General features: G+C 41.9%; 1 protein-coding gene across 6 annotated transcripts in view; it reads left to right on the top strand.

The window, feature by feature from the left end:
* PKNOX2 (PBX/knotted 1 homeobox 2) overlaps positions 1-11,634 on the top strand; it is a 363,592-nt gene extending 351,958 nt beyond the window's left edge. For all 6 annotated transcript variants that reach the window (XM_051986748.1, XM_051986749.1, XM_051986744.1 and 3 more), the window contains 3 exons: positions 6,947-7,023; positions 8,073-8,251; positions 9,403-11,634. In XM_051986748.1, coding sequence (XP_051842708.1) covers positions 6,947-7,023; positions 8,073-8,251; positions 9,403-9,632 — 486 coding nt within the window. In that variant the 3' untranslated portion in view covers positions 9,633-11,634. The remainder of the gene's footprint in view (positions 1-6,946; positions 7,024-8,072; positions 8,252-9,402) is intronic.
* The last annotated feature ends 718 nt before the right edge of the window (positions 11,635-12,352 follow it).

The following is a 12,352-nucleotide window of genomic DNA, read 5'->3' as shown; positions in this document are numbered from 1 at the left end:
TTTGGGGCTACACCCGAAAGCCCCTCGAGCTAAGTCTCCTATTATAAAAAGGCCACGCTGGGAACCCCTCTTTGCAGAGATTCCAAACATGGCTACCATGTGAGGACTCTACCCTCTGTCCAGTGCCCTCCTTATCTCTACCTTCGCCTATACTTTAACTTTGCTTATCCAATAATAAACTAGCTCTCTGGGCCAATAAAAGCTTTTATTGGAAACTCGCGCCGCTACTAGACCCCCTTGCACCAAATCTGTACCCCATCATTTAGGTACCCCAAAGCTAGACGTCAACAATATGACTTAGAAAATCACATTAATATTATTTATGCTTTATTGTATTTTAATTTATTTTATTAAATATTTCCCAGTCACATTTTTTTTTTTGCCCAATCACATTTTAATCTGGTTTAGGTTGTACTGGAAATATTGTGGGCTAGATGCAGCCCACAAATCATGTGCTTGATACTTTTGCTTATTTGCATATTAACCTTTAGTGAGTGCCCAGGGAAGGAGACATGATTTTCTTTTCCTTATTTTGGAAATGGGACCAATGGCTGCCTATCATGGTCACCTGGTTAGTCAGGTCTTCTAGCTAATTATGAAAGGAGTTTTTTTTTAAATTTCTTTCAAGGAAAAACTAAGAATTTATAAACAAATGTAGATTCTGAATTCACCTACAGGAGAAAACTTCTCCAGAGTGATTTAGAAAAATTCTTTCCCCTTTTCCCTCTCCCCTACATACCATCCTATATACATGCCACATACATACCATGCATAAGGTTCCAAGAGCTCAGACCCCTCACTATTCTTCAGAAAAGTACAAAAAGCACAAATTGCCCATTTCCTCTGGAAAGGTTTTCTTTTTGGGCAGCATGAAGTCATTGAAAGGGAAAGGGAAAATGGAAGAGACAAAGACAAATTTAATCTTGTTTCATCCTGAGTAAAAGTTCACATGGAAATGGGAGGTAAAAGAAGGGGAATGGGGTGGGGAAAAGGATGTAAATGGTGGTGGGAGGTGTGTAGAATAAAGATATATTATAATGAAGTGGTCACCTTCTTAAGTGAGGACAAAGAGACTGACAGTGCAGCAAAAAGGATTTTAGGTTAGATGCTAAAAAAGAATTTCCTAACAGTCATTCTCACACATACACACACACATATAAATCATGTTTTAAGGGACAATAATGAAAGTATCTTCAAACTTTCAATTTTTTTTTTATCAAAACAAGCAACATTTAATTTTAAAATTATATAAGGTACTTTCAAGCTTATCTTGAGCTCTTCCAATCCTATTTCAAATTCAGGTGTATAGCCAGTTTTTCACTTAATTTAAACCAACCAAGAAAGACACCAAGTCCTTAAGATGAGTGAAAAATCACTTCTGTCAAATAGTAGACACCTTACTTACAAGTTGAACAGCATGCTAAAAAGAGCAAGTATTATTCAGGCTTGAGTAAGACTTAGCTGAAAGGAATGCCTTCAACAGAAAAACAGAAAGGATTTTGAAACAAAAGGAAGTCAGTACAGCATGCTCCACATGTAAATAGCTAAAATTTGACCCATATTAAGACTGGCTGCCTATGAGATTCTGAAGGCCAATTTCTTCATCTGTTGATAAACTTTGGATCCACTTCAAAGCCATGTAGTTTGTTAGCATTTCCTTAAAATTGCATAGGTAAGCCCCCCAGGAGACACAGAGTCATGATGCTGCTCAACTGGAGGTTTCTACATTTTTTTTGTATTTTTGCCAATTGTCAATACTCAAATTGGTCAGTCCTGGGCAGCTGATCATCTGTGAGTGTACTCCACATCATGTAGATTATCATCTTTGTATAAACACTCACTAAAATCAACAACCAAAACTTGTTACCAAAATCCACAGGACATATCTGGATATTAACTTCTAAGATGAAGTCCACTTGAAGGATTCAGTCTCACAGGGAAACAGGGATGTTCAGTCAAACTTGTTGCTCTCAGGATTAAGTGTTCTTCATGTTGAAGATATTCTTGAACAAAATGATGCCTGGAGGTGATGGTGGGGAGGTGAGGGGTGTGTGTGTGTGCTGGAGGTACACATAATAAAGCAAACTAACTTTTATTAGAATTTCAGGCTACTGCTGGAGTCAAGGTCCCCTCACCATACTTTTAAGAATAGAATACACAGGGACAGCTAGGTGGCGCAGTGGAAAGAGCACCAGCCCTGAAGTCAGGAGGACCTGAGTTCAAATCTAGACTTAGACACTTTCATATTTCCTAGCTGTGTGACCCTGGGCAAGTCACTTAACCCCAATTGCCTCAGCAAAACAAAACAAAACAAAACAAAAACGCTATATAGAATAGAGTACACAGATGTCTGGGAAAGATGGGGGCCATCATACACAGATTCAGAAAGGCAGAGCTCTATTTCTTGAATTAGGTACTCCTTAAATCATTACAACTTGAAATGTGTATATTTCTCGCATTTGAACTAAAAAAAAATTCTTTCCATCCTAGAAGCTTCCCTCTGTGTCTTACCCCTACTAACACCAAAGCATGGACAACAAAGTTTTTCAAAGAGGAGCATAGAGATGTTAAAATTTTCCTTCCTTCCCTGTTCCCCAAACTCTCTCATCCCAGTCCAAAAGCTAGGAGTTCCTTTGACTTTATCTTAAGAATCGAATCTAGATTGTTTTGAATGTCTTGCAATACTAAGAGTGTCTGATCAACTTTTCCATCCTTACTATTTTACCACTTATTTCTTATGTAATCCTGGTTCTGGGAATGAGATCTGACTATGCTCTTCTTTGACAACTTTTAAATATTTAGTCATTTAGTGCTTTGGGGCACCTTGCAAGGCGAGTCATTCAGATAACAGCTACCTCAATTTCAAGGAATCTGCATCCTTAAAACGAGTTAGAAGTCCTTACCAATGTGTTTATCTTCAGTAGCTAGAAGACCCAGTTAGTCTGAAGCAAAGTCACTTAATGAAATGGCATAGGAAGAAAAAGTAGCCTCAAAAAATTTCCATTATAAACCTGGGTTGTATTCTCTCACAAATATACATGACAATAATAAGAGGGGGTGAGCACCCATAGAGAAACTCATATATAAGCAACATACAACCAGGTCATGTATGTGCCGTGTCAGCTCACCTTTTAATTCTTTCTGGGCCACTTATCAGTGATATCATTGTGTTACTGTGATAAAAGTTGCCACTATACTCATACTCTCTGCTGGACAGGCTTATTCCCTGCTGATTCCATAGCTTCTATTAAGAGCTTTGTAGCCTCTGCTGAAAAATTCCAGGGAGAAGTAACCCACCACCATTCAAGGTCAGCATTCCATTCTAGGGTAGTTTTAGTGGTTAGGAAGTTTTTCTGAACATCAAAGCCTAAATTTGCCTCTTTGAATCTTTCCCTCATTGTGCCTATTTTTGCCATTTAGAGGCAAAGTCAGATCTCTCCTTGATAGCTTTTCAAATACCTAAACACAACTATTCTGAATTCCTTTAACTAATCTTCATACGCCATGAGATCAAGGCTCTTTACCAGCCTTCTTTCCCTCCTCTGCACACTCCCCAAGCAATATCCTTTTTGAAACAAGGTACCCTGAACTGAGCACTGTACTCCTGATGGGGTCTAATAGAACATAGTACAGGGATTATTACTTCCTTGTACCTGAAAGTTCTGTCCCCAAGATAATATTAGTTCTTTTGGTCGTCACATAAACTATTGATTCCTCTTGAACTTGCTATACACTAAAACTCTCAAATCTTCTTCTGATGAAGTGCCATCTAAACATGCTCCTCCCTACTTAAATTGATGGAGTTGGGTTTTTTGTTACCTTAGTATAAGACTTTTTATTTATCCCTACTGAATTTCTTAATAGATTCAATGTAATGCTCTCTAGGTTCCAGTGTGTTAATTCTCCCTCTCTAGTTTCTTACCTGAAAAATTTGAGGGGCATACTTCTTAAATCTTTATCGATGTCATTGACAAATATATTAGTACAGTTCCCTGGTGTATTCCACTGGATTCCTCCTGCCATGTTGACATAGAATCAGTTTTAAAAAAAATCAGTAAAAACTACTCTCTTGAATCTGGTCATCCAAACAGTGCTGAATCTATCCGACTATAATCACATCTTCTCCATAAGAATACTGTGAGATTTTACTAACAGCTTTATTTAAATCTATGTAATCCAAGTTTACAATATTTCCCTAAGATGTGATTCTGTGATGTATATGCAAATGTGTGTGTTTATATATAACTATATATGTGCATGTATTTCATGTATCAATAGGTCAAGATCTTTTTTTTTTCATTGTGTAAATTGATTTCATTTACCATCTGTCTATGATTTAGGAAATAAATCTTAGGTAGCTATGGTGCAGATGTTGCATGACTTGCTGTGCTCATACAACTAGTAAATGCCAAAAGCAGGATTGGAACCCTGGTATTCCTAACTCCAAGCCCAGCTCTTTAGCCATGACTCAACACTGCTTCTCATACATGAGTGCAAGTATGTACACTCAGATGCACCTTAAAATACCAAGCGTTATTCATTCAAGGGAAGCTGGGAAATGGTTTTCTTTTAAAATGGAAGAGACTTTTTTTAATCTTTTGAGTTCCCGCCATTGATATTCTTCACGTTTTGAATACTCTACCTTCATTTGTGTGATTCCTACCTAACCCTTCAAGGCCCAGGTTAAGTCCCATTTTCTATGTAAAACCTTCAGTAGCTCTCTCTGAGAATTCCCTCTTCTGAACTCCGATCACAGTTACTTGGTAACAAACTCTAAGTACTTTGTGTACACTGCTTTATGTTGCCATTTTAACTTGTATACACTGTCTCGCTAACTAGATTGTAAGTTCTTTGAGTACTCAAGGCCGTGTTTGTATCCTCAGTTACATGTTTGTATCATTTATTCAGCAAGCAGCAGTTGAATGCTTACTATGGAAAGAGCACACTCTGAGTGCCTAGTCCAGTGCCTTGCAGAGGGAGCAACTCTATAAATATTTGATGACATGAGGAGTCGGTGATGATGAGGCAGACAATTTACATATTCAGTAGAATTATAGAACACAGCTTTCACTACTTGAATAGTTCTATTTCATTGTTTCTTGCAGTTGTATCTAATTGGACTGCTCTTAAATGAGAGGTTGCTTGGTTGTCTGTGAGTGAGCTTCTAGGAGCATTTCCCATTGGTGTGAGGACTGCAGCATCTTCAGAAAAGTGTATTTGTCACTCAGTGTGTATATCATGTTGGCCCTAGCACAACATGACCCAGTTCGTAGCAAATAAGTCCCATGCCTGGGACTCAGTAGGGTTCAGCAGCTGCCTCTGTCTCCCCTGCTCCCCAGGAGAGCCAGAAGCTTCTCCTCTGGGGCCCTAGAGCTGTTCCTTCCCAATTAGAAAGAAATTGGCTCCTGTGACATTGCTATGATTTCTTCCTTGTTAGAGCCTTAATATTGTATGAATCATAAGTGTCATCTCAATCTGTGAGGCTGTCGGGGTCAGAGCTGTGAATTAAACAACACAAAGTCCTGATTGTTCCCATCAGGTAGAAACTAAGGGCAAGTGAACATGTCATTGCCTTGTCTGTAGTGAGGAGAGCTCTAATAGGGTGGCCGATCTCCTATCCTTTGTTCAGAGCTCTTCAAACTGTTACCAACCTAATGTCAATCTAGTTCTGGACAGTAGGTAGACTAAAATAGTCTATCTCATAGCTTCTCTGAGGAAGATTCCCTAGAAGATACATAGCTACAACCCAGAAGTAATCTAAACAAATTTTACACTTCTATCAAGGTCTGGTCAAATCTTACCCCCATTCATTCATCAGGTACCTTTCAAAGCACCCACTATGTGCTGGGCACTGTACTAGGTATTGAGGATACAAAGAGCTTACATTCTATTCATGAAAAACAAAATATATACAGCTAAGGCAATAGGAAATAATTTCTGATTGGAAATCATTAGCAACTGTGGGGTTAGAGTAGGCTTTGTGTAGGAGAAGGTGGCCTTTGGTATTCTGCTAAGTGGAAGTGAAGAGGCAGAGCGCAATCCAGGCATGAATGAATGAATGAATTTATTAATCACCATGTGTAAAGTATTGTGCTGAACACTACAGAGACACATAGAGAAGACAGTCCCTGTTCTTAAGGAGCTCATTCTATAAACTCATTTGTCTTCAAGTAAGAAAAAAACTAATGATTCTTAGGGTGCAGCCACAAAGCAAATGGAGACATCTTTCATATCATTTCACTGATAAAATTACATCAGTTTCTGATGTCATTTGAGCCCTTGACAGGACTAAGAACTTTGATGGCAAAGACTTTTTTTCCTTAATCCTGAGTAGCTGTGATATTAGCACCTACAAGAGCAGGTACCTGGTTGCATGGTGGGCAAGCCTTCCAGAGAGACAGAGAACATCTCTCTGTCTACACCAGTCCATAGCAACCTCTCCCTCTTCTGGCTTTCTGCTGCCTCACTATGTGTATATGAAACTTGTCTCCCAGCAAACAAGGTTTATAAGCTTTTCATTCATAAGGACCTCCTCTTGTACTTTTCTTGTCCTTTTCCCAGGAGACATATCTATCAAACCATTTACTGAATTGATCTAGGTCCCAGGTCTTAATCTATGGCTACTCTTCTCTCCCACAGGGACTTGTCCCTGAATCGTTGTGGTCACTAGAGGAAGGATTTATTGTAAACTGCCCAAAACTCACCAAGGCAGTGTGGGTACTTAGTGGCAAACAGCATAGGATCTCATGCAAAAGAACACAAACCCAAATAATTGGTAATACCTCCAGCCTTTAGAATCTGAACTTGCTTTGGAAGTAAAATACCTAGTTCACTAGGCCACATGTGGAACCAGCCACCCTTCCTACAGTCAATATTGGTTTGCTCACACTACCATTCTCAACTTGAACATGTGCTCACTTTCGCAATCTGGCACATCTCATTTCAGCATCCCTATCCCACAGAGGACGAGAAGAGGCAGATTGCAGCCCAGACGAACCTCACCCTCTTGCAAGTCAATAACTGGTGAGTTGCTGTCACCTGCTAAGGGATATTTTGCCCAGCAAAGAAAAACTAGTTGGAGTCTCCTCCACAGTAATCAAAAATATTCTGAGTCATCCTTAACTCTAGTCCCAACCTTAATCCAAGCCAGTACAGTCCCTAATCTTGTATCCCCAGCCCCTGCACTGTTGCCATCCTAGTCCTCCTGATCCACCCAGAAACCCAAAACAGCCATAAATCATTCCAGCTGCCATAGGGTTTATCTGTAGCTCCTGAGCGCCCCTTGCTGGGCAAATGTAGCAGAAAATAAATCGTCAGAGTTCTGCCCAAGGAAATTGAGCTCCACTGCCCTTCAGCCCCAGAAATAGGCCAGAATCATAGAATTCTTGGGCCAGAGGGAACTTCCCCTAAGAGGTACTGGATTTAAATAAAAATACAGCAGATACCGGAGAATGAATATAAAAGAAAATGATTTCTCTGTGGTTCTGATAGGACCAAGAACTTTGAGATTCTGCCCCTGTTGGCCTTCTCCATTTCCTGGGCTGGACCTAACTACAGAAATGGAGCCCTGGAGTCATGGTCTTTGTATCTCCAACAAATGGAGAGAAACCAGTGAAGGGGACCTATGAGCTGCATTGTAGCTGCCATGTGGTCCCTGAGCCAAAAGCTATTTCAATCTCAGTCTAAGCCAGGCATTTCCAGAGTCCTAATTCCCCAAAGGACCCAAATGTAACAAACAAGTACACCCCGATCTTTTCTCACTTGTTCTCTTTGGAGTTCCAAGGGTCTGATGGCACTCTGGGCTCTTTAAGAGACCTCACTCTTATTCCCTCTGCTCCCCATCATCAAACTCCAAACTTCTCTGGGTCTCAGTCTCTTCTTGGATTCAAATAATACTCTCCTTTTACCTCCCATTCTGTTCTGCTATTCTATGGAAGCTAGTAGTCACTCTCCCTCTCTCTCTCTGTACCCCGAGCTCTCTCTATACCATGTGCTTACACATATGTACAAATGGTTTGTGTATAAACACACACAAATATCAAGGAATTGTGTTTTCACCTCTCCCTGGACAGGTTCATCAATGCCCGAAGGCGTATCCTGCAACCCATGCTTGATGCCAGCAACCCGGACCCTGCCCCCAAAGCCAAGAAGATTAAGTCTCAGCACCGGCCCACCCAAAGATTCTGGCCCAACTCAATTGCTGCCGGTGTGCTACAGCAGCAAGGGGGGGGCCCAGGGACAAATCCTGATGGTAAGGAGTTGGGAGCAAGTCCATGAGGGGATACCTAGATTGAGGATGGATTGAGCTTAGATACTTCAGACTATAATAAGTAATTGTCTGCCTGGTGAAAATTTTAATATGGGGACTCCAAAATATGGTCTGTTTAGTTAAAAGTACCTAGGGCTTAAAAGTTACAAAAACTGCTGTCTACACATAATGTAGTCATGTACATTACATGTACAATACATGTAATGACGTATCTAGATATGTCACGTTTCCTCTTTGCTTCACTTTTCCAATCTATCAGATGGGTTTGTTGAAAGGACCCAGTGAGAGAATACAGATGTGTATAACATCACTATAAAAGGAAAGGACACTTTGGAACTCAGATATTCCTGAGCACTCTCAGTGGCCAAACTGCTCTTTGGAAAACTAAAATATATGGCAGCAGGCTTATGAGTGGGAGCCAGGAAGAGCTTTGTTTTTCCAGTTATTTCCATCATTCCCTTCATAAATTCTCTCTCTCTCTCTCTCTCTCTCTCTCTCTCTCTCTCTCTCTCTCTCTCTCTCTCTCTCACACACACACACACACACACAATTGCTCATCACCTAATACACAATGAATAATTCAATGAGCCAGAAATTTTATTGCTAACATACAAAGATGATTCTTTGCAGGAAACAGGTGTGTGCTATAATGCATGTATCTATGTGGCATTCATGTATGGTATGTGATCCTCTTAAAAGGGTGCATGTAAGATAAAAGCAGTATAGTGTAAGTGTAAAATCACTTACTGGTCTGAAGCATTCTTGACTGGTTCCGGTACTTGCTTTGACACTAACCCCAGGCAATTCATTCAATTTCTACAAACCTTAATTTTTTCACTGCAAAACTGGGCCTAACAGCACTGACCCTACCTATTTTGTGGAGTGAGACACCTTGCAAACATTAAAATATTATAGAAATAGAGCACCAGCCCTGAAGTCAAGAGGACCCGAGTTCAAATCTGGTCTCAGATATTTAATACTGTGTGACCCTGGGCGAGTCACTTAACCCCAATTGCTTCAGGAAAAAAATTGCTATAGAAGTCTGTTGCTGTTGTGCATTTGTGTGTGTGTGTGTTGATAAAATGAAATGGGCATCTTCCTGAGCCTTTACCATTATCTCCAATCCACCACAGGCTCGATCAGCTTGGACAATCTGCAGTCCCTATCCTCAGACAACGCCACCATAGCCATGCAGCAAGCAATGATGGCAGCACATGAAGATTCATTGGATGGGACGGAGGAAGAAGATGAGGACGAAATGGAGGAAGAGGAAGAGGAGGAAGAGCTGGAGGAGGAGACTGATGAGCTACAGACAACGAATGTCAGTGACCTGGGCTTGGAACACAGTGACTCTTTGGAGTAGCCAAGGGGGCTAGTTGGCGCTGATTCCCCCACTGGGGCAAGGGCATGGGGAGGGAGGAACAGATAAGCAACCCCCTGCAGGAAGTGTGGTCCTCACCTCCCAGAATCAGCAGCCTGAGGAATTGCAGACAAGTTCCCCTGCCTTTGCCCAGCCAGCAAGCTTCAAAAAGACCCCAGCCCCCCTTCCCCAGAACTGTAGAGGACTCCATTTGGAAAAAGCAAGCCGAGGGAGTGGACCTGGATGGAGCCTTGGCAACTGGGGGGGCAATGACAGACTCCTGGACTGAAGTGAAGGACTCATGTTTACAGGCCCTGGACTCAGGGACTGCTTTGAGGTTTTTTTTTTTTTTTTTTTTCCTGTTCTCTCCCTGTGCAGTTTATGAATGGCTATTCCCGGAAAGGAATTGAGGGGAGGGGATGTGTGAAGAGACTGAAGGGTATTTGGACTCTATTTCAAGGATATTTTGATTCCCCTGAGATCAGGAGAGACGGATGGCATTAACTCAAGGGGATAGCTAGAATTGGGGGGATGTGGGAGCTTAAATTGGAAATCACAAATCATTCAACCTCAGAATTGAACAAGGCAAATGGAATTGGGGATAGTTTCCCTTGGGCTGGGTTCCCATCCCTGTGTGAGTGCAAGCTCTGGCCCTGGACTCACCCACTAGGGACTCATCTACCCTACTGAAAACAACTGCATAGGAGTAAAAGACAGGGTCAAATTATGGAAGGAAAAGCAACAGCCCCCTTTGGCTTGGGTTAGTTCTAGGACAAAAGGAGTGAGCAAAAACCCAGGCCAGGGTCCACGAGAAGATAAGAAGGTAGGGCACATGACCATTTCTAGATGGGCACAGAAGACTCCAGATCCAGCAGAAACATGGGGGGTCTCACACAGCGACTTGGTGCTGGTCAATTTCTTAAGTACTCCAACTCTTTGTGGACCTGCATGGGGTGGGCTGAGCTTGGTTTGGATTTTGTTCATACCTTCCACTCAGCCCAAGCTTTCTTCAAGAAGTTACCCCCTTCCATAGGCTGGCCCAACATTATCAGGCTTGTCTTCTTTACTTAAACACTCCACAAAAGAGCAGAAGGATCTGTTTGAAGGAGCCAGAAGATGCTGTCTGTCCCGCCTTGTCTCCAGGCTTGTTGAGAGCCACAGCCCTGCTCCTTCCACTTCCCTGCCCCTACCAAAATCATACATACTTATCTGGAGAAGCTGGGGCTCTCAGGGGGACAAGTTCTGCTCACCTCCCCATTCTCTCCCCTGCTCCTCACACTGTCCCTCCCAGTCTCCAGGCCTGTGAGTGTGGCCCTCTCCTTCTCCTCCCTGTTATCCCCATGGTTGTGAATGGCAGAACTGAACATAACGTGTGTTTTCCATGGGATTTAATTTAATGGACTTGCAATTACACTTGTAAATTGTGCATTAGGACATCTTCAGCAGCAGGATGTGGGTGGCTGTGTTGTTGCTCAGCCTGAGGGGACTTGGGCCTTTAGCTTCCCCCACACATACACTTTCAGGGGGGGCGGATTGGTAGGATGGTCGGTCACTTCTCTGAGACTGCCCCGAAATGAATGTATTTCTCCCCCAGAAGAGCTGATATTTAATGTTTTAATAGGGATTTTTGAAAAACAAATAACCTTATTTATAATCTGGGTGATCCAAACAATCTTTTTTTACTCCCTTTTGATGCCATAGGTAGAGAAAGTCTAGCTTTTTTGGAGTGAGACTTTTGCAATGTGCAGTGGGATAAAATACATTTCTTTCTCTGGTTCATACTCCTTGTTAAACACACACGCACACACACTCATACCCTCCCACCAACATGACAGACACTCCCATCTTTCTCTCTTCACACACGCACACACACACATACATAACCCAACCCTGCCCCTCCTCCCACTCCCTGCCTAATTGTTATGCAACCCTCTTCTGATGTATCCACCAAACCAGTACTGGACATGAAGGCGGAGTTTTCAGTAAATCTTAATACCTATCTTAACCTTGGTGGCCAGCTTTGTTTGTCTATTGTTGCTTGCTGCTCCCAGTCTTCCCTCCCACCACTGTGGCCTTTGAAATGATGAAAAACCAGCAGGTTTTGGTCTAATTCGGGTAGAACCTTGGGAACTGGGGGTGGTTGGGGGGAAGAGGGGGAGGAAAGAAGGGAGAGGGATCTGGTGATTATGTTATCCCTGTTGGCAAAAAACACTGCCCAATATCAGGAAACTATTATCTGGTGGGTCTGTCAGTCAACAGCATTTATTAAGAGCTTAATATGAGTCTGGGGAAACACTGAGGATGCACGAAAGAGTAAAACAACTCCTTCTAAAACCCAGCATTTTATGGGTGCTTAATGTGTGCTAAGAAGAGAAAAGCCAGAGCAATAAGACTATTGTTTTCCAATTCTCCCTCCTCCACCTCAAGCATTGAAAATTTTCCCTAAAATAACTTTCCAATTGAAAAGTACCCCTAGGGACACAGCAAATACCTGCCCCCATTTTTCTCCCCATAACCAACTAGGTAACTTTTTTCTGTCTTTCACACAAATGGAGGTTCAGTTCCACGCTTCACTATGACTTTATCCCATTTCTAATCACTTTTCTCCAGAGAAAGACCCCAGAACATGAGGAAGGGGTGATAAGTGGGTGATTAAACAAAGGGGTCATTTCCTATAAACTGTGTGATATGGTAGAAAGTGAGTTTGTCTTGGAATCAGAAGG

Source organism: Antechinus flavipes, chromosome 3, assembly GCF_016432865.1.
Source record: "Antechinus flavipes isolate AdamAnt ecotype Samford, QLD, Australia chromosome 3, AdamAnt_v2, whole genome shotgun sequence".
NCBI classification, from domain to species: Eukaryota; Metazoa; Chordata; class Mammalia; order Dasyuromorphia; family Dasyuridae; genus Antechinus; species Antechinus flavipes.
The sequence above is the reverse complement of the archived record's forward strand: the minus strand, read 5'-3'. Positions and strand labels throughout refer to the sequence as shown.